The sequence below is a fragment of the Macaca nemestrina genome, chromosome 4 (genome assembly GCF_043159975.1).
Source record: "Macaca nemestrina isolate mMacNem1 chromosome 4, mMacNem.hap1, whole genome shotgun sequence".
NCBI lineage: Eukaryota > Metazoa > Chordata > Mammalia > Primates > Cercopithecidae > Macaca > Macaca nemestrina.
In genome coordinates, this window is record NC_092128.1 from 150,503,415 (window position 1) to 150,525,199 (window position 21,785).

At 53.0% G+C, this 21,785-nt stretch overlaps 1 protein-coding gene across 4 annotated transcripts in view; it reads left to right on the forward strand.

Annotated features, from left to right (window-relative positions):
* Positions 1-4,564: 4,564 nt before the first annotated feature.
* Positions 4,565-21,785, forward strand: part of LOC105497366 (F-box and leucine rich repeat protein 18) — an 84,815-nt gene continuing 67,594 nt past the window's right edge. For all 4 annotated transcript variants that reach the window (XM_071095384.1, XM_071095382.1, XM_071095383.1 and 1 more), the window contains exons 1-3: positions 4,565-4,716; positions 17,041-17,259; positions 19,106-20,649. In XM_071095384.1, coding sequence (XP_070951485.1) covers positions 4,699-4,716; positions 17,041-17,259; positions 19,106-20,649 — 1,781 coding nt within the window. In that variant the 5' untranslated portion in view covers positions 4,565-4,698. The remainder of the gene's footprint in view (positions 4,717-17,040; positions 17,260-19,105; positions 20,650-21,785) is intronic.

Consider the following 21,785-nt stretch of genomic DNA (forward strand, 5'->3'; position numbering starts at 1 on the left):
AGAGGATGCGACGGAATGGTGACATGGTCTACGGAAGGGTAGGGCTTCTGCAGAAGGGATGTGAGGAAGATGAAGAGAAATTAGCCTTGGCCGGGCGCGGTGGCTCACGTCTGTAATCCCAGCACTTTGGGAGGCCGAGGCGGGTGGATCATGAGGTCAGGAGATTGAGACCATCCTGGCTAACACAGTGAAACCCCGTGCCTACTAAAAATACAAAAAATTAGCCGGGCGTGGTGGTGGGCGCCTGTAGTCCCAGCTACTCGGGAGGCTGAGGTGGGAGAATGGCGTGAACCCGGGAGGTGGAGCTCGCAGTGAGCTGAGATGGCACCACTGCACTCCAGCCTGGGCGACAGAGCGAGACTCCGTCTCAAAAAAAAAAAAGTAAAAAAGAGAAATTAGCCGGAGGTGGGGTGAGGGCCACTCAACAAAGCAAGTAGCTCATGCAACGACCCTGAGGCCATTAGGTATGAGTGGGAGGATCCCCATGAGTGAGAAGGCCAGATATGCAGTTCAAGCCTGGCCCGGTGACTCACACCTGTAATCCCAGCACTTTGGGAGGCTGAGACAGGTGGATCACTTGAGGTCAGGAGTTCAAGAGCAGCTTGGCCAAATGGCGAAACCCTGTTACTACTAAAAATACAAAAATTAGCTGGGCATGGTGACAGTTGCCTATAATCCCAACTAGTCGGGAGGCTGAGGCAGGAGAATCACTTGAACCTGGGAGGTGAAGGTTTCAGTGAGCCAAAATTGCGCCATTGCACTCCAGCCTGGGTGACAGTTAGACTCTGTCTTGGAAAAACAAAATACAAAAATTAGCTGGGTGTGGTAGCACATGCCTGTAATCCCAGCTACTCAGGAGGCAAGGCTGGAGAATTCCTTGAACCTGGGAGGCGGAGGTTGCAGTGAGCTAAGATTGCACCATAGCACTCCACCCTGGGCGACATGAGCAAAACTCCGGTTTAAAAACAAAAATACAGTTCCAAAAAAATTGATAGACTTTATTTTTTAGAGTAGTTTTAGGTTCCCAACAAAACTGAATGGTGAGTGCAGGAAGTTCCCAGGTACTCACTGTCCCCACACACCCACAGCCTCCCCCTCTATCCACACCCCCACCAGAGGGCTACATGTTACAGCTGATGAAATTGTGTTGACACAGTATCACCCGGAGTCCACAGTTTACATTACAATTCATTGTTGTTTTTTTTTTTTGAGACAGAGTCTCGCCTTGTCACCCAGGCTGGAGTGTGCAATGTCACCATCTCGGCTCACTGCAACCTCTGCCCCTTGGGTTCAAGCAATTCTCCTGCCTCAGCTTGCCGAGTAGCTGGGATTATAGGTGTGTGCCACCACGCCTGGCTAATTTTTGTATTTTTAGTGCAGACAGGGTTTCATTATGTTGACCAGGCTGGTCTCGAACTCCTGACCTCGTGATCCACCTGCCTCGGCCTCCCAAAGTGCTGGAATTAGAGGCGTGAGCCACAGCGCCCAGCCTAGAATTCATTCTTGAGTATAGAGACTAGTCTGGGCAACATAGCGGGACTCTGTCTCTTTTTAAGAAAGAGAGAAAGAGGCCGGGCGTGGTGGCTCACACCTGTAATCCCAGCACTTTGGGAGGCCAAGGCGGGTGGATCACGAGGTCAGGAGATCGAGAGCATCCTGGCTAACACGGTGAAACCCAGTCTCTACGAAAAATACAGACAATTAGCTGAGCATGGTGGCAGGCGTCTGTAGTCCCAGCTACTCGGGAGGCTGAGGCAGGAGAATGGTGTAAACCCAGGAGGCGGAGCTTGCAGTGAGCCGAGATCCAGCCACTGTACTCCAGCCTGGGCGACAGAGTGAGACTCCATCTCAAAAAAAAAAAAAAGAAAGAAAAAGAAAACGAAAGAAAGATAGATGATGGCGGTCAGGTGCAGTGGCTTACACCTGTAATCCCAGCACTTTAGGAGGCTGAGGCGGTTGGATCACCTGAGGTCAGGAGTTGGGGACCAGCCTGACCAACATGGCGAAACCCCGTCTCTATTAAAAATACAAAAAAATTAGGTGGGTGTGGTGTCAGGTGCCTGTAATCCCAGCTACTTGGGAGGCTGAGGCAGGAGAATTAGTTGAACCCAGGAGGTGAAGGTTACAGTGAGCTAAGATCATGCCATTGCACTCCAGCTTGGGAGACAAGAATGAAACTCCATCTCCAAAAAAAAAAAAAAAAAGAAGAAGAAAGAAAGAAAGAAAGAAAAGAAAGATAGATGGTGGCACGTGCAACCATCCTGGCTAATTTTTCTCTTGAGGGGGTTTCACCATGTGGCCCAGGCTGGTCTCGAACTCCTGAACTCAAGTAATCTTCCCACCTCGGCCTCCCAAAGTGCTGGGATTACAGGCAGGAGCTGCTGTGCCCGGCCTCGGACCCCACTGTGGATGAATTGGAAAGGAGTGGAGAGTGGGGCAGTCACAGACCACTACCATAGCCTGCCTCATTTCCAGGCCCTGTGCCAGGTTGTCAGTGAACTCACAGGGCCTAGTACTCTGCCCTGGCCTCAGAGTCCCACTGCCCACCACAGTCAGCCAGGTGCTCCAGGGGGCTCTCACACCTTGAGCTGTGGGGACTCTGTGAGGAACTGTCACCCAGATCCAGCCTCTCCAATCCCAGAATGGCCTGTGTGAGAGTGACAGCAGCCAGGCGCTGGCACCGACTCTGCCCCTGCGGTCTTTACACTCAACATTCAGTGGTTTCCATCTTTCTTTCTTTTTTTCTTTTTTTTTTTTTTTTTTTGAGACGGAGTCTCGCTCTGTCGCCCAGGCTGGAGTGCAGTGGCACGATCTCGGCTCACTGCAAGCTCCGCCTCCCGGGTTCACGCCATTCTCCGGCCTCAGCCTCCCGATTTGCTGGGACTACAGGCGCCCGCCACTGTGCCCGGCTAATTTTTTCTATTTTTAGTAGAGACGGGGTTTCACCATGGTCTCGATCTCCTGACCTTGTGATCCGCCCGCCTCGGCCTTCCAAAGTGCTGGGATTACAGGCGTGAGGCACTGCGCCTGGGCTTTTTTTTTTTTTCTTTCTTTCTTCGTCTTTTTTGTAGAAAGAAGTCTTGCTGTGTTACCCAGGCTGGTCTCAAACCCATGGGACTCAAGTGATCCTCCTGCCTCAGCCTCCCAAGGTGCTAGGATTATAGGCCTGAGCCACTGTGCTTGGCCTCAAACCCAGTTCTTTTGATTTCAGAGAACGAACTTTCCCCAGGGATTTTTATTAGTAAAGTATTTTTATTTATTTATTTGTTGAGGAGACAAGAGTCTTGCTCTGTCATCCAGGCTGGAGTGCAGTGGCACAATCTCAGCTCACTGCAGCCTGGAACTCCTGGGCTCAAGTGATCCTCCCGCCTCAATCTCCAGAAAATGTTTTGTAATTTTTATAGACGGCCTGGGGGTTCTTGCTGTGTTGCCCAGGCTGGTCTGGAACGACTGGCCTCAAGGGATCCTCCCGCTTAGGCCTGTTGAAGTGCTGGAATTACAGGCGTAAGCCATCCTGTCAGCTCTAAGTATGTATGTATGTATCTATGAATGTATGTATGTACGTATGTTATGTATGTATTTTGAGACAGTCTCACTCTGTTGCTCAATCTGGAGTGCAGTGGCAAGATGTCTGCTACTGCAACCTCCATCTCCCGGGTTCAAGCAATTCTCCTGCCTCAGCCTCCCGAATAGCTGGGATTACAGGCGTGCGCCACCACGCCCAGCTAATTTTTGTATTTTTAGTAGAGACGGGTTTCGCCATGTTGGCTGGGCTGGTCTCAAACTCCTGACCTCAGGCGATCCGTCCGTCTCGGCCTCCCAAAGTGCTGGGGTTACCGGCATAAGCCACCAAGCCCGGCCGGGTCTAATTATTTTCAAACGCAAACTCTTAAGTGTGAGGGCGCTGGCCAGGCGCGGTGTCCCAAGCCTGTAATCCCAGCACTTTGGGAGGCTGAGACGGGCGGATCACGAGGTCAGGAGATCGAGACCATACTGGCTAACACGGGTGAAGCCCCGTCTCTACTAAAAAAAAGTGTGAGGGCGCATACATTCATATTTACTTAGCAAATATGTATTGTCAGTGTCTATCACATTCCAGGGACAGTTTCAGGTATTGGGAAATCCTGTCCCTGCTTACAGTTTATTAGAGGAGGACCAAAAAAAAAAAAAGATACAGTCAGTCAGATGGTGCAAAAATCTATGGAGAAACACATAGGATGAGAGGGAAGTTTCGGGGTGTATGTGAAGGTAGAGAGGAGGCGACGCTATTCCATGAGGTGTGCTCAGGACCTGTTGCTTTTGCACACGAAAGACAGTGGGAAGGGCAAATGCAAAAGCCTGCCGGGGGGAACGCGCTAGGCCGGCATCGGGAGGCCGGGTGGCTGGAAAAGAGCGTGCAGACGGCAGAGGGGGTCTAAGAACGAGCTCAGAAAAGAGGCAGAGGCCGTTGGAGCCCTTCCTGCCTCCCTTGCGCTCCAGCAGCTCCTCGGGTGGAGCCACATCCAACATGGCGGCCGCCTGCGGCCCGCCTGCGGGCGAACGGAAGTGCGTGTCGGCGGGCGCCGGAAGTGACGAGAGCCCGCTCCCTGCGGGGTCTCGGTTGAGCCGTGGACGCGCCGGCTTCGAGCATCCCTAGCCGGGCAGGTGGGAGGCCCCGGGGTTGCGGCTTCGCTGCCGCGGCTCGGCACCGCCGGCGACATGGCCAGCTCCGGAGAGGTACTGTCCGCGCCTGTCTCCGCTCTGCTTCTGCTTCGGCGGCCTCGGTCCCCCTGGGTTCTTCCATCCCGACCCGGGTTCCCTTGCATCCTTTCTATCCCGACCCCTACCCCGCCCGTCCTTCCCATCCCGACCCTGGCCTTGCCCCTGCTCTCGTCTTTCCCGCAACCTGTCCCCAAGACTCCTACCCTGCCTCGGAAGGCACAAGCTGTCTCCCCTTTCGCTCGTCCATTCCTGATTGCCAGAGTTGCCCCCGTCTCTCCGTCCCCTGAGGGTCCAGGCTCCTCCGAGGCCCCTTTCTCAGTGCCCCGTTTCCTTGGCTGGGCCCCTGCAGCCCTGGGACATTCCCCCTCCGTGCCCACGTCCCACTCCGTCTTCTATCTCTGGATGCTCAGTTTCAGCCCCAACCCACTTCTCTCTGGAGCCTGGTTGCTGAATGACGTGGGGGGCGGGTGATGGAGGAAAAGCCATTTCATCTGGGGGACTTACGACGTACCCTGGAATTCTTTCCCAACACTCCCCAAATCTGGGTCCGATGGAGAAGCCCGCCGCGTCCCTGTAAGGTGGCGCAAGGTATTGTCTCTGCAGACAGGGGTGTAGCGGGGACTCTAGACTCTGACTAGTGGCTTCCCGGTGATGCTTCCTGCCTATCTGTATGGACACCTAGGTTGGTATCTGTCACCTTTCAGGACTCAGATCGTTGGGTGCACTTCACAGATTTAGGAGCTTGCCTGGGTTCTAGGGAGCAGGAGTGAGAGGCTCAAGTGTCTTCCTCAGAGTGATGGGGCAGGGGTCTGTGGAGATGGCTGGGGTTCGCTGTGCCCACCGCCCCTCTTCATTTGAAGTGAATTTGGCCTAGAAATGACCCCAGTGGCTTCTTCATTGACACGGAACGGTATGTGGCCCAACTGCAGATTGATAAGATTGAAATGAAGATTCCAGTTAGAGTTAGCTGTTCGTGCTTGGCGTTAGGGAAGGAGGGTCCTGGTACCTTGGTCTTACAGAATTCCAGCTCAAAGGACCCTCTGTTCCTTTTGTTGTTTGTTTGTTTTTTGTTTTTGAGACAGAGTCTCACTCTGTCGCCCAGGCAGGCTGGAGTGCAGAGGTGCGATCTGCAACCTCCGCCTCCCCGGCTCAAGTGATTCTCCTGTCTCAGCCTCCCAAGTAGCTGGGACTACAAGCGTGCATCATAACACCTGGCTAATTTTTGTATTTTTAGTAGAGACGGGGTTTTGCCATGTTGGCCAGGCTGGTCTCAAACTCCTGACCTCAGGTGATCCACCCGCCTTGGCCTCCCAAAGTGTTGGGATTACAGGCATGAGTCACCGCACCCAGCTGGGCTCTGCTGTTTTTTGTTTGTTTGTTTGTTCCAGTAGCACTTCACATGGTTCAGTGCCTCTTTTTCTTTTTCTTTCTTTCTTTTTTTTTTTTTTTTTTTTGAGACGGAGTCTTGCCCTGTTTCCTAGGCTGTCATGCAGTGGTGCAATCTCGGCTTACTGCAAGCTCTACCTCCCGGGTTCTTGCCATTCTCCTGCCTCAGCCTCCTGCGTAGCTGGGACTACAGGCACCCGCCACCACGCCCAGCTAATTTTTTGTATTTTTTTAGTAGAGACGGGGTTTCATCGTGTTAGCCAGGATGGTCTCAATCTCCTGACCTTGTGATTCACCTGCTTCGGCCTCCCAAAGTGCTGGGATTACAGGCGTGAGCCACCACGCCCGGCCTCAGTGCCTCTTTTTCTCGAGTATTAAAAATGATCCTGTCAGGGCATGGTGGCTTATGCCTGTAATTCTAGTACTTTGGGAGGCCAAGGTGGGCAGATTGCTTGAGCCCAGGAGTTGGAGACCAGTCTGGGGAACATGGAAACCCTGTCTTTACAAAAATTAGCTGGGCACGGCAGCTCACGCCTGTAATCCCATCACTTTGGGAGGCCGAGCAGGCAGATCACGAGGTCAGGAGTTCGAGACCAGCCTGGCCAACATGGTGAAATCCCCATCTCTACCAAAAATACAAAAAAATTAGCCAGGTGTGGTGGCACATGCCTGCAGTCCCAGCTATCCGAGAGGCTGAGGCAGGAGAATCCCTTGAACCTGGGCAACGGAGGTTGCAGTAAGCTGAGATCATGCCACTGCACTCCAGCCTTGGTGACAGAGCGAGACTCCGTATCAAAACAAAACAAAACAAAAAAACGAAAATTAGCTGGGTGGGGTGGTGTGCATCTGTAGTCCTGGCTACTGGGGAGGTTGAGGTGGGAGGATTGCTTGAACCTGGGAGGTGGAGGTTGTACTGAGCCGAGATCATAGCGCTGTACTGCAGCCTGGGCAAAAGAGTAAAACTGTGTTCTCCCTAAAAATGAAAAAACCAAAAAAACCCTACAAAAACTCTCTGGCTAGGCATGGTGGCTCTTGCCTATAATCCCAGTGCTGTGGGAGGCCAAGATAGGAAGATTGCTTGAAGCCAGGAGTTCGAGACCAGCCTGAGCAACATAACAAGATCATCCCATTTCTACAAAAATTACAAAATTAGCCTGGTGTGGGGGCATGCGCCCATAGTCCCATCTACTCGGGAGACTGAGGCAGGAGGATCACTTGAGCCTGGGAGGCCATGGTTGTAATGAGCTATGATTGTGCTACTGTACTCCCGCTTGGGAGACGGAGTGAAACCCTGTCTCAAAAAAAAAAAAAAAAAAAGTAAATAAAAAATGCTCCCTGTTCAAAACGCTTTCCTGCAGTGGTGGGGAAATCATTACAGTTTGTCTGATGAGACTGGAAGGGGAGACCTGGTCAGCTGTGGAAGGCAGTGAGTTAAGTGTGCCTGGAGAGTACTGGGAGGGCTTCTCTGAGGAAGGAGCTTTTGAGCTGAAGTTTGAGAGTGTAGCAGTTTCCCTTGCTTGGTGGCATGTCTGGTCAACGGGACAGCTTGTGCATAGACTGGGTGGCAGCAGTGCTGTGTCTCAAGGGACGGCCTAGAAAATGCCAAATAGATAAGCAAAGCCCTAAGAAGAGGGGCACTGAAGAAAGAGTAAAGACCTTAACATCGTTTATCCCTTTAGATCACGCCTGCGATTGAACACTTTTCAAGTTTCTTGCTGTATTGCTTAGGCTGATCTCCAACTCTGGGCTCAAGCTATCCTCCCACCTTGTCCTTCCAAAGTGCTGGGGTTATAGGTGTGAGCCACCGTACCTGGTCAGTTGGTGTTTGTTGTTGTTGAGACAGGGTCTTGCTGTGTCACCCAGGCTGGAGGGCAATGGCACAATCTTGGCTCATTGCAGCCTCTACCTCCCGGATTCAAGAGATTCTCCTGCCTCAGCCTCCCAAGTACCTGGGACGACAGGTGCTTGCCACCACGCTGGGCTAATTTGTGTATTTTTGTAGAGACGGGGTTTTACCACGCTGGCCAGGATGGTCTTGATCTCTTGATCTTGTAATCTGCCCGCCTTGGCCTCCCAAAGTGCTAGGATTACAGGCGTGAGCCACTGCGCCTGGCCAATGAACTCGTTTCTATACACTTGTCTAGTTTCAGTAGTTGTCAACACATGACCCATCTGGGTTCATCTCTGTCTCCCCTTCTCCCTCGACTCTTTCCCACCTCTCCTGTCCCTCATTGATTAGTTAAAGCACATCCCAGACATCTTACCAGCTGATTTGTGAATTCTGTGATTTCACTGGGTGCCTGAGTCATAAATAGGTTAGGGCCCATTCTTTTTTTTTTTTTTTTTTTGAGACGGAGTCTCGCTCTGTCACCCAGGCTGGAGTGCAGTGGCGCGATCTTGGCTCACTGCAAGCTCCGCCTCCTGGGTTTACGCCATTCTCCTGCCTCAGCCTCCTGAGTAGCTGGGACTACAGGCGCCCGCCACCGCGCCCGGCTAATTTTTTGTATTTTTAGTAGAGACGGGGTTTCACCGTGGTCTCGATCTCCTGACCTTGTGATCCGCCCGTCTCGGCCTCCCAAAGTGCTGGGATTACAGGCGTGAGCCACCGCGCCCGGCTCCATTCTTTATTTTTTGTTTTTATTTATTTATTTATTTATTTTAAGACGGAGTTTCACTCTTGTCGCCCAGGCTGGAGTGCAATGGCACAATCTTGGCTCACCACAACCTTTGCCTCCTGGGTTCAAGCGATTCTCCTGCCTCAGCCTCCCAAGTAGCTGGGACTACAGGCACGTGCCACCAAGCCCGGCTAATTTTTGTATTTTTAGTAGAGACGGGGTTTCACTATCTTGGCCAGGCTGGTCTCGAACTCCTGACCTCGTGATCCACCTGCCTCGGCCTCCCAAAGTGCTGGGATTACAGGCGTGAGCCACCGTTCCTGGCCCATTCTTTATTTTTATTTCTCTTTTTCTTTTTAAAATTTTTCGTAGAGATGGGGTGTCACTATGTTGCTCAAGCTGGTCTCAAACCCCTGACCTCAAGTGATCCTCCCACCGTGGCCTCCCAGATTGCTGGGATTATAGGTGTGAGCCCCTGCACCCAGCCCAGACTAGGGTTCTTTCTGGGAGGAGATGTTTTTTGGCAGGTAATAAGATTTTAGATCCTTTTTTTTTTTTTTTTTGAGATGGAGTCTCGCTCTGTCGCCCAGGCTGGAGTGCAGTGGCATGATCTTTGCTCACTGCAAGCTCCGCCTCTTGGGTTCACGCCATTTTCCTGGCTCAGTCTCCCAAGTAGCTGGGACTACAGGCGCCCACCACCACATCTGGCTAATTTTTTTTTTTTTTTTTTTTTTTTTTTTTGATACGGAGTTTCACTCTTGTTGCCCGGGCTGGAGTGCCATGGCACTATCTCAGCTCACTGCAGCCTCCTCCTCCCAGGTTCAAATGATTCTCCTGCCTCAGCCTCCTAAGTAGCTGGGATTACAGGCATGTGCCACCACGTCCGCATTTGTATTTTTGTAAAAAAAATACAAATTTTTTTTGTATTTTTAGTAGAGATGGGGTTCGTCCACGTTGGTCAGGCCGGTCTCGAACTATTGACCTCAGGTGATCCGCCCACCTTGGCCTCCCAAAGTGCTGACATTACAGGCATGAGCCACTGCACCCGACCCCTGGCCAATTTTTTTGTATTTTTAGTAGAGACGGGGTTTCACTGTGTTATCCAGGATGGTCTTGATCTCCTGACCTCGTGATCCACCTGCCTTGGCCTCCCAAAGTACTGGGATTACAGGCGTGAGCCACCACACCCGGTCAAGATTTCAGATCTTAATTTTGCTTAACTTTTGAAAAAAACTAGGCTGGGCACAGGTCACTTGAGCTCAGGAGTTTGAGACCAGCCTGGGCAACATGGCAAAACTCTGTCTCTACAAAAAAAGGGTTTTGAAAAAACTGAAATGTTACATATTCTGAAAAGTACATAAAACACAGAGTTTAGCGAATAGCTAAACTCTTTAAACCACTTTCAAGTTGTCATTATAGCCGATGGTTCCTAGTGTGCCTGGTAAGCACATTCCAGGGCCTGCCACTCACACCAGAATTGGAATTTCAGGAGACCCCAGAAATGAGGTGCCTGGTCCGGACCTGTCTGGAAACTCCAGCTGCCCTTTCCTGGTGGTGGAGGGAAGGGAGGTTCTGGGCTTAGGAGCCCAGGCCCTGTGGCAGGCATTACTCGTCCTTTGACCTCTGGTCAGTTACCTAGATTTTATTTTTGGAGACAGGATATCGCTCTGTCGCCTAGGCTGGAGTGCAGTGGCGCGATCATGGCTCACTGCAGCCACCACTTCCCGGGTTCAGGTGATCCTCCCACCTCTGCCTCCTGAGTAGCTGGGACTGACTCTAGACATGTGCCGCCATGCCCAGCTAATTTTTTTTTTTTGGGATGGAGTCTCCCTCTGTTGCCCAGACTGGAGTGCAGTGGCGCGATCTCAGCTCACTGCAACCTCGACCTCCCAGGGTCAAGTGATTCTCCTGCCTCAGCCTCCTGAGTAGCTGGGACTACAGGTGCACGTCACCAAGCCTGGCTAATTTTTGTATTTTTAGTAGAAATGGGGTTTCACCATTTTGGTCAGGCTGGTCTTGAACTCCTGACCTCGTGATCTGCCTGCTTTGGCCTCCCAAGGTACTGGGATTACAGGCGTGAGCCACAGTGCCCGGCTGAACTAATTTTTTGTATTTTTTTGTAGAGACGAGGTTTTGCCACATTGCCCAGGCTGCAACTTGGGTTTTTATTTTTATTTTATTTTATTTTTTTATTTTTTTTTAATTTTTATTTATTTATTTATTTATTTTTGAGACGGAGTCTTGCTCTGTCGCCCAGGCTGGAGTGCGGTGGCGTGATCTCCGCTCACCACAAGCTCCGCCTCCTGGGTTCATGCCATTCTCCTGCCTCAGCCTCCCCAGAAGCTGGGATCACAGGCGCCCGCCACCACGCCCGGCTAATTTTTTTTGTATTTTCAGTAGAGACGGGGTTTCACCGTGTTCGCCAGGATGGTCTCGATCTCCTGACCTCGTGATCCGCCTGCCTCGGCCTCCCAAAGCGCTGGGATTACAGGCGTGAGCCACTGCGCCCGGCCGGGTTTTTATTTTTATTTATTTATTTTTTTGAGACAGAATCTTACTCTTTCGCCCAGGCTGGAGTGCAGTAGTGTGATCTTGGCTCACTGCAACCTCCATCTCCTGGGTTCAAGCAATTCTCCTTGCCTCAGCCTCCCTAGTAGATGGGATTACAGGCGCCTGCCACCACGCCCAGCTAATTTTTGTATTTTTAGTCGAGATGGGGTTTCACCATGTTGGCCAGGCTGGTCTCGAACTCCTGACCTCAAGTGATCCGCCTGCCTCAACCTCCCAAAGTGCTGGAATTACAGGCATGAGCCACTGCACCCATTCTGCACCCTGGTTTTTGTTTCCTCTCTAGAGCTTGCCACCTTTTTTGGTGCAAGGTGCCTTAACAGAGTTGCGTCCAGAAGCCTAAGTTCCAGGGAAATGACTCAACTCACCTGCCCAGCAGCCGCCTCCTAGGGTCCTCTGGCCAGAGATGGAGAGTGGGCGTGGGGGCCCATTCGAGCTACTTCCTGGGTCAGCTTCTCTTGTCTGGGCATCACCCCCGAATGCCTGCCCCAGCAGGTTGGGTGCTGGCCCCACAGTTGCATTAGAGGTCTGGCCTGAGATGAAACTTCTTTGTTTTTTTTTTTTTTTTTTTTAGACGGAGTCTCGCTCTGTCGCCCAGGCTGGAGCGCAGTGGCGCGATCTTGGCTCACTGCAAACTCAGACTCCCGGGTTCAAGCAATTCTTCTGCCTCAGCCCCCCGAGTTGCTGGGATAGTTGCTGCAGACAGTAGCCCGCCACCACGCCTGGCTAACTTTTGTATTTTTAGTAGAGATGGGGTTTCACCATATTGACCAGGCTGGTCTTGAACTCCTGACCTTGTAATCTGCCCACTTCGGCCTCCCAAAGTTCTGGGGATTACAGGCGTGAGCCACCGCGCCCAGCTGAAGCTTCTCTTTTATTTGGGGCACAGCATGTGGAAAAAATGATGCTGTGGCATTTGCTGGGGCTGGGTGGAGAGAGCTGGAACTGAATTCCCGACATGCTGTCTCTCCCTCTCTTTTTAAAAAAAATTATTGTGATTTCTATGCGGTTTTAAGAAAAATTCAGTAGGATAGTGTAACTTTGGAATCCATATGATGCTGGAGTTTTTTTTTTTTTTTTTTTTTTTTGAGACAGAGTCTCGCTCTGTCACCCAGGCTGGAGTGCAGTGGCACGATTATCGGCTCACTGCAACCTCTGCCTCCTGGGTTCAAGCAATTCTCATGTCTCAGCCTCCCAAGTAGCTGGGATGACAGGTGCCTGCCACCACGCCTGGCTAATTTTTGTATTTTTAGTAGAGACTGGGTTTCACCATGTTGCCCAGGCCTGTCTCGAAATCCTAACCTCAGGTGATCCTCCCATCTCAGCCTCCGAAAGTGCTGGGATGACAGGTGTGAGCACAGCATTACAGCGCCTGGTCCAATGCTGGAGTTTTTAAGAGTATTTTGTCCTAAGTTCTCACTCTTACCACGTGAGCTCTGTGATGGCATTCTCATAAATCTGCAAATCGGGAATTGGGAGGGGTACAGTTCATTCCTTGATAAGGATTGTTCCTGGTTCTGATAAGGATTGTCCCTGGTTCTGATAAAGATTGTCCCTGGTTCTGATAAAGATTGTCTCCTATTCTGATATTGTCTCTGATTCTGATAAAGATTGTCTCTGGTTCTGGTAAAGATTGTCCCTGATTTGGGAGTCTGTCTTTTGGGGATGGGCCCCACAGGTCTGGGGTGGGTTCTAGGAATCTGATTTTTATTTATTTATCTTTTTTTTTTTTTTTTTTTTTGAGACAAGGTATCTCTCTCTGTCATCCAGGCTGGAGTACAGTGGCAAGATCCTAGCTCACTGCAGCCTCAACTTCCTGAGCTGAAGCGATCCTCCCACCTCAGCCTCTTGAGTAGCTGGGACAACAGACGCATGCCACTGTGTCCCACTAATTTTTTTTTTTTTTTAGACTAAGTCTGGCTCTGTTGCCCAGGTTGAATGCAATGGCGTGATCTCGGCTCAAGGCAACCTCTACCTCCTGGGTTCAAGTAATTCTCCTGCTTCAGCCTCCTGAGTAGCTGGGATTATAGGCGCCTACTACCAGGCCCAGAGAATTTTTTTTTTTTTTTTTTTTTTGAGACGGAGTCTCTCTTTGTCGCCCAGGCTGGAGTGCAGTGGCCGGATCTCAGCTCACTGCAAGCTCCGCCTCCCGGGTTTACGCCATTCTCCTGCCTCAGCCTCCCGAGTAGCTGGGACTACAGGCGCCCACCACCTCGCCCGGCTAGTTTTTTGTATTTTTTTTTTTTTTTTTTTTTGAGACGGAGTCTCACGCTGTTGCCCAGGCTGGAGTGCAGTGGCGCGATCTCGGCTCACTGCAAGCTCCGCCTCCTGGGTTCACGCCATTCTCCTGCCTCAGCCTCCTGAGTAGCTGGGACTACAGGCGCCCGCCACCGCGCCCGGCTAATTTTTTGTATTTTTAGTAGAGACGGGGTTTCACTGTGGTCTCGATCTCCTGACCTTGTGATCCGCCCGCCTCGGCCTCCCAAAGTGCTGGGATTACAGGCTTGAGCCACCGCGCCCGGCCAGTTTTTTGTATTTTTAGTAGAGACGGGGTTTCACCATATTAGCCAGGATGGTCTCGATCTCCTGACCTCGTGATCCGCCCGTCTCGGCCTCCCAAAGTGCTGGGATTACAGGCTTGAGCCACCGCGCCCGGCCCAGAGAATTTTTGTATTTTTTTCTTTCTGTTTTTTTTTTTTTTTTTTTTTTTTGAGACAGAGTCTTGCTCTGTTGCCCAGGCTGGAGTGCAGTGGCGCAATCTCGGCTCACTGCAAGCTCCGCCTCCCGGGTTCACGCCATTCTCCTGCCTCAGCCTCCTGAGTAGCTGGGACTACAGGCGCCCGCCACCGCGCCCGGCTAATTTTTTGTATTTTTAGTAGAAACGGGGTTTCACCGTGGTCTCGATCTCCTGACCTTGTGATCCGCCCGCCTCGGCCTCCCAAAGTGCTGGGATTACAGGCGTGAGCCACCGCGCCCGGCCTTTTTTTTTTTTTTTTTTTTTTTTTGAGACGGAGACTCGCTCTGTCGCCCCGGGCTGGAGTACAGTGGCCGGATCTCAGCTCACTGCAAGCTCCGCCTCCCGGGTTCACGCTGCCTCAGCCTCCGGAGTAGCTGGGACTACAGGCGCCCGCCTAATTTTTTGTATTTTTTTTAGTAGAGACGGGGTTTCACCGTGTTAACCAGGATGGTCTCCATCTCCTGACCTCGCGATCCGCCCATCTTGGCCTCCCAAAGTGCTGGGATTACAGGCTTGAGCCACCGCGCCTGGCCCTCTTTCTTTTTTTTTGAGATGGAGTCTCCCTCTATCACCAGGCTGGAGTGCAGTGGCACTATCTTGGCTCACTGCAACCTCCACCTCCCGGGTTCAAGTGATTCTTCTGCCTTGACCTCCCGAGTAGCTTAAACTACAGGCACGCGCCACCACGCCTGGATAATTTTTGTGTTTTTAGTAGAGACAGGGTTTCACCATGTTGGCCAGGCTGGTCTCGAGAACTGACCTCGTGATCCGCCCACCTCAGCCTCCCAAAATGCTGGGATTACAGGCGTGAGCCACCACGCCCAGCCTGTCCTATTTTTTTTTTGAGACAGAGTGTTGCTGTGTCACCCAGGCTGGAGTACAGTGGTGCAATCTTGGCTCCCTGCAACCTCTGCCTCCCAGGTTCAAGTGATTCTCCTGCCTCAGCCTCCTGAGTAGCTGGGACTATAGGCGCCTGCCACCATGCCCAGGTAATTTTTGTATTTTTAGTACAGACGGGGTTTCACCATGTTGGCCAGGCTGGTCTCGATCTCTTGACCTTGTGATTTCCCCACCTTGGCCTCCCAAAGTGCTGGGATTGCAGGTGTGAGTCACTGTGCCCGGCCTTGTCCTGCTAATTATTAAAATATTAGGAGGCAAGGCAGAAGTAAGTTTCGAACCTCTGACCGTCATGACCCTCATGGGTGCTTACGGGCCATGTCCTTTGGTTTCCTTGTGGCTTTCTCTTTTGGAGGATGGAGGGTACTTCTTTGTTCCCAGGGAAGAACAGGTGGGACACATTTCAGGACACCCATCTAGGGCCTGGCGAGGGCTTAGCGGGATGGGAAGCCTGTCTGGAGAGGGTGAGAGGACGGTCGCGGTCAGAGTTCCCAGGAAACCTCTGACACCTGCGTGGGGTGTGCAGCCAGGCTCTTCCTCCACAGCCTTCATGGTTGCCATGGCAGCAGCCAGGCTTTGCAAAACTCAGAGCTTCCATCCAGGCAAATATGTACAGGAATCAGGGGCAGGCTGGAGCCAGAGGGTCGTGTAGACACATTCCCTGGAAAAATGATGCAGTCGAGATGATCCCGGGCACTCTCTCCTCGGCATGGTCTTTACAGAGAGCAGCTGCTCTGAGAAGCTCCCCTTGGTAAAGCCTTCTGCCTTCCTTTGTCCCTGATTTGGGGACTTCATGTCTCATTATGTCCAGCTCTTCTCCCTCTTCATTGTATAAACCAAAAAGGCATCAGGCATTTTGACTCAGGCCCACATGAGGGAAGAACACCTTGTAATTTGCCAGATTTTAACTACAGCAATGCAAAAGGAAGTGTGCATGGCCAGGGGCGGGGCTCATGCCTGAAAGGCCAGCGTTTTGGAGGGCAGATCACTTGAGGCCAGGAGTTCAAGACCAGCCTGACCAACATGGCAAAACCCTGTCTTTACTAAAAACACAAAAATTAGCTGGGCATGGTGGCATATGCCTTTAATCCCAGCTACTCAGGAGGCTGAGGCACGGAAATGTCTTGAACCTGCGAGGTGGAGTTTGTAGTGAACCAAGATTGTACCACTGCACTCCAGCCTGGGCCACAGAGTGAGACTCTGTCTCCAAAAAAAAAAAAAAAAAAAAAAGGCCAGGCATGGTGGCTCACACCTGTAATCCCAACACTTTGGGAGACTGAGGCGGACAAATTACTTGAGGTCAGAAGTTCGTGACCTGGTTGGCCAACATGGTGAAACCCTGTCTCTACTAAAAAGACAAAAATTAGCTGTGTGTGGTGGCAGTTGCCTGTAATCCCACTTGGGAGGCTGAGGCAGGAGAATTGCTTCAACCTGGGAGGTGGAGGTTGCAGTGAACTAAGATTGTATCACTGCACTCCACCCTGGGCGACAAAGCAAGACCTTGTCTCAAAAAAAAAAAAAAAAGGAAAAAGAAGAGGCCGGGCATGGTGGCTCACACCTGCGATCCCAGCACTTCGGGAGGCCTAGGAGTTCAAGACCAGCCTGGGCAGCATAGCAAGACCCTGTCTCTATTATAACAAAACACCCTTTGGGAGGCCAAGGCAGGCGGATCACTTGCCCAGGAGTTTGAGATCAGCCTGAGCAACATAGGGAAACCCCGTCTCTACAATAAAACAAAAAAATTAGCTGGACAAAGTGGTCTCAGCTACTCGGGAGGCTGAAGCAGGAGAATCACTGAAGCCTGGGAGGTGGAGGTTGCAGTGAGCTGAGATCATGCCATTGCACTCCAGCCTGGGCAATAAGAGTGAAACTTCCGTCTCACAAAATAAATAAATAAATAAAGACATAATGATCTTTTTTCTAATCTTTCATTTTTGAAGGGAGACCCTGGCTTACAGCTCTATAATTGGGGTTTTGAAGGATTTTGAATTCTTTGTTATGCAGTTGAGATTTTTAGTAAAAGCACTTTCTTTCCCATGGATAAGAGCTTCTCTTTGCTCCTCTCCCTAGCTGCAGGCTGGGCTGACAGCCATCCTTGGGGATCCTGTGGGAATTTGGTATCCCCCTTATTTTCAGGACATATCCAATGATGATGATGACATGCACCCTGCAGCAGCCGGGATGGCGGACGGGGTCCACCTCCTGGGGTTCTCTGATGAGATTCTCCTTCACATCCTGAGTCACGTCCCCAGCACAGACCTGATTCTGAACGTCCGGCGTACCTGTCGGAAGCTCGCAGCCTTGTGCCTTGATAAGAGCCTCATCCACACCGTGTTGCTGCAAAAGGACTATCAGGTGAGTAGGCGTGGGGGCAGGAGATAAGAAACAAGCTAGATCTCAGTCTTTGAGGACTGGGCACAGCCCTGCAGTGGAACCCTGTGTGCTGATGGAAAGGTGGCAGTCACTCCAAGTCCTGACTGGCGCTGTCTGCAGGATGCATTGAGGGACAGAAGCAAGGGGCAGAAAAGTGTGGGTGGTATGCCGCCTGGGGAGAAGGGCGCAGATGTATGTGTACCTCGTTCTGGGAGGGAACCTAGGGCCTTGGGAGTCGGGGAGAGGGGTTGGAGACTTGCTTTCTGGTGGATCCCTAGGAGTGGAATTGCTGGGTCACAGGAGAGGTGTTGGATGTTTCTTGTAAAGTTAAATATGCAGCTCTCCAGTGGTGCAGTGGGAGGTCACCATTTTACACCCCCCCAGCAGGATGCGGGAGTTCCAGTTGCTTTTTTTCTTGAGACAGAGTCTCCTTCTGTCGCCCAGGCTGGAGTGCAGTGGCGTGACCTCGGCTCACTGCAAACTCTGCCTCCCGGGTTCACGCCATTCTCCTGCCTCAGCCTCCTGAGTAGCTGGGACTACAGGCTCCCGCCACCACGCTTGGCTAATTTTTCTTTTTTTTTTTTTTGAGACGGAGTCTTGGTCTGTCGCCCAGGCTGGAGTGCAGTGGCCGGATCTCGGCTCACTGCAAGCTCTGCCTCCTGGGTTTACGTCATTCTCCTGCCTCAGCCTCCTGAGTAGCTGAGACTACAGGCGCCCGCCACCTCACCTGGCTAGTTTTTTTGTATTTTTTAGTAGAGACAGGGTTTTACCATGTTAGCCAGTATGGTCTCGATCTCCTGCCCTTGTGATCCGCCTATCTTGGCCTCCCAAAGTGCTGGGATTACAGGCTTGAGCCACTGTGCCCGGTCCAGGCTAATTTTTTGTATTTTTAGTAGAGACAGTGTTTCACTGTGGTCTCAGTCTCCTGACCTTGTGATCCGCCTGCCTCAGCCTCCCAAGGTGCTGGGATTACAGGCGTGAGCCACCGTGCCTGGCCTGCTTTTTTCTTTTTTTTTCTTTTTTTTGAGACGGACTCTTGCACTGTTGCCCAGGCTGGAGTGCAGTGGCACGATCTCGGCTCACTGCAAACTCCGCCTCTTGGGTTCACGCCATTTTCCTGCCTCAGCCTCCCAAGTAGCTGGGACTACAGGTGCCTGCCACCACGCCCAGGTAAGTTTTTTTTTTTGAGACAGAGTCTCACTCTGTCGCAGAGGCTGGAGTGCAGTGGCACTGTGTCGGTTCACTGCAACCTCTGTTTCCTGGGTTCAAGCAATTCTCCTGCCTTAGCCTCCCATGTAGCTGGGATTACAGGTGTCCACCACCACACCCGGTTAGTTTTTATATTTTTAGTAGAGACAGGGTTTCACCATGTTGGCCAGACTGGTCTTGTACTCCTGACCTCAGGTGATCCGCCTGCCTCCGCCTCTCAAAGTGCTGGGATTACCGGTGTGAGCCACCATGCCCGGCCTCTCTCTGCTAATTTTTTGTACTTTTAATAGTGTTAGCCAGGATAGTCTCGATCTCCTGACCTGGTGATCTCTCCACCTCCACCTCCCAAAGTGCTGTGATTACAGGCGTGAGCCACCGTGCCCGCTTACCAAACCATTTTCTACCATGGCTGCACCCCTCTACCAGTCCCACTTAGCTGGGTACTCTCGACTCTTGGCTCCAGGTCAGTGTGCGGGCAGGTAGACAGGGAGAGGTGGGGAGCTTCCCTCCCGGTGGAGTCGCTGCACTAGGGGGAGTGTGCGCACTGAGGGTTGGAGACCCCTAGGTGCCTTCAGCCCTTTCCTTCCTCTCCCTGCCCTGCCCTGCCCCTGTCCCGCAGGCGAGCGAGGACAAGGTGAGGCAGCTGGTGAAGGAGATCGGCCGGGAGATCCAGCAGCTGAGCATGGCTGGCTGCTACTGGCTGCCTGGCTCCACCGTGGAACACGTGGCCCGCTGCCGCAGCCTGGTGAAGGTGAACCTCTCGGGCTGCCACCTCACCTCCCTGCGCCTCTCCAAGATGCTCTCGGCCCTGCAGCACCTGCGCTCGCTGGCCATCGACGTGAGCCCCGGCTTCGACGCCAGCCAGCTGAGCAGTGAGTGCAAGGCCACGCTGAGCCGCGTGCGGGAGCTCAAGCAGACGCTGTTCACGCCCTCGTACGGCGTGGTGCCCTGCTGCACCAGCCTGGAGAAGCTACTGCTCTACTTCGAGATTCTGGACCGCACACGCGAGGGCGCCATCCTCTCGGGCCAGCTCATGGTGGGCCAGAGCAACGTGCCGCACTACCAGAACCTACGGGTCTTCTATGCGCGCCTGGCCCCCGGCTACATCAACCAGGAGGTGGTGCGGCTCTACCTGGCTGTGCTTAGTGACCGCACGCCTCAGAACCTCCACGCCTTCCTCATCTCCGTCCCCGGCAGCTTCGCGGAGAGCGGAGCCACCAAGAACCTCCTGGACTCCATGGCGCGCAACGTCGCGCTGGATGCCCTGCAGCTGCCCAAGTCCTGGCTGAACGGCTCTTCCCTCCTGCAGCACATGAAATTCAACAACCCGTTCTACTTCAGCTTCAGCCGCTGCACCCTGTCGGGCGGCCATCTGATCCAGCAGGTCATCAACGGCGGGAAGGACCTGCGGAGCCTGGCCAGCCTGAACCTCAGCGGCTGCGTCCACTGCCTGTCCCCAGACTCGCTGCTCCGGAAGGCGGAGGACGACATCGACAGCAGCATCCTGGAGACGCTGGTGGCGTCCTGCTGCAACCTGCGCCACCTGAACCTCTCGGCTGCCCACCACCACAGCTCGGAGGGCCTGGGCCGCCACCTCTGCCAGCTCCTGGCCCGGCTGCGTCACCTGCGCTCCCTCTCCCTGCCTGTCTGCTCCGTCGCCGACTCCGCGCCGCGCGCCGACCGTGCGCCCGCCCAGCCGGCCATGCACGCAGTGCCGCGTGGCTTTGGCAAGAAAGTGCGCGTGGGCGTGCAGTCCTGTCCTAGCCCCTTCTCCGGCCAGGCGGGCCCCCAGCCTTCCTCCGTGTTCTGGTCTCTGCTGAAGAACCTGCCCTTCCTGGAACACCTCGAACTGATCGGGTCCAACTTCTCCTCCGCCATGCCGCGCAACGAGCCCGCCATCCGCAACTCGCTCCCGCCCTGCAGCCGCGCGCAGAGCGTCGGGGACTCGGAGGTGGCCGCCATTGGCCAGCTGGCCTTCCTGCGGCACCTGACGCTCGCACAGCTGCCCAGCGTCCTTACGGGCTCCGGGCTGGTCAGTATCGGCCTGCAGTGCCAGCAGTTGCGGTCCCTGTCGCTGGCCAACCTGGGCATGATGGGGAAGGTGGTGTACATGCCCGCGCTCTCAGACATGTTGAAGCACTGCAAGCGGCTGAGGGACCTCAGGTGAGGGGGCCGCGGGGACCTCCCGGGCCTCTGCTGGAGGCTGGCGGAGGGAAGTGGGGCGTTTGCGTGGAGGTCGCAGGCAGCGCTGCCGCAGGCCTGCCTTCCAGGAGCCCAGAGGCTGGGGCGGGGCCTCGCCGCGTGCCACGTCGGTCTCAGGGGGCTCGGGGGAGAGCGGCATCTGGAGGAGCCGGGGGTACAGGAGGCGGATGTCTGAGCTTAGCATCCTTACTCCTGATCGTGTTTGAGTGATTGCCCGGCCCTATTGTGAGTCATCCTGTGTAGTCTTCTCACGAGCCTGCCAGGTGCGTTATTGTTGCCACTCGGCAGAGCTAGTAGGTGGGAGAGTCAGGATTCGAACCCAGGTCTTTCTCACCTGACTTTGCAATGCAATTCCTTTTTTTTTTTTAATTTAACTTTTATTTATTTATTTATTTTTGAGATAGGGTCTTGCTCTGTTATCCAAGCTGGAGTGCAGTGGCGCCATCATAGCTCACTGCAGCCTCAACCTCCTGGGCTCAATTAATCCTGCTGTCTCAGCCTCCCGAGTAGCTGGGACTACAGGCATATGCCATCATGCCTGGCTATATATATATATTTTTAAAATTTTGTAGAGACAAGGTCTCACTATGTTGCCCAGATTTTTCTCGAACTCCTGAGCTCAAGCAATCCTCACCTTGGCCTCCCAAAGTGCTGGTGCTGGGATTGCAGGTGTGAGCCACTGCACTTGGCCTCTATCTTTGCTTTTTTTTTTTTTTTTTGAGACAGAGTCTCACTCTATACACCCAGGCTGGAGTGCAGTGGCGCGATCTTGGTTCACTGCAACCCCTGCCCCCTGGGTTCAAGCGATTCTCCCACCTCAGCCTCCCGAGCAGCTGGGACTACAGGTGTGCACCACTACACCTGGCTAATTTTTTTGTATTTTTAGTAGAGACGGGGTTTCGCCGGGTTGGCCAGGCTGGTCTCGAACTCCTGACCTCAGGTGATCCGCCTGCCTTGGCCTCCCAAAGTTCTGGGATTACAAGGCATAAGTCACCACGCCTGGCAAGGCAGATGCTTTCTGGGTCAGTAAGCACCATGTGAAGAAACCCCAGAGACTTGGAAATTGTGCCTTGGACCCTCTGAACCGACTGCCAGAG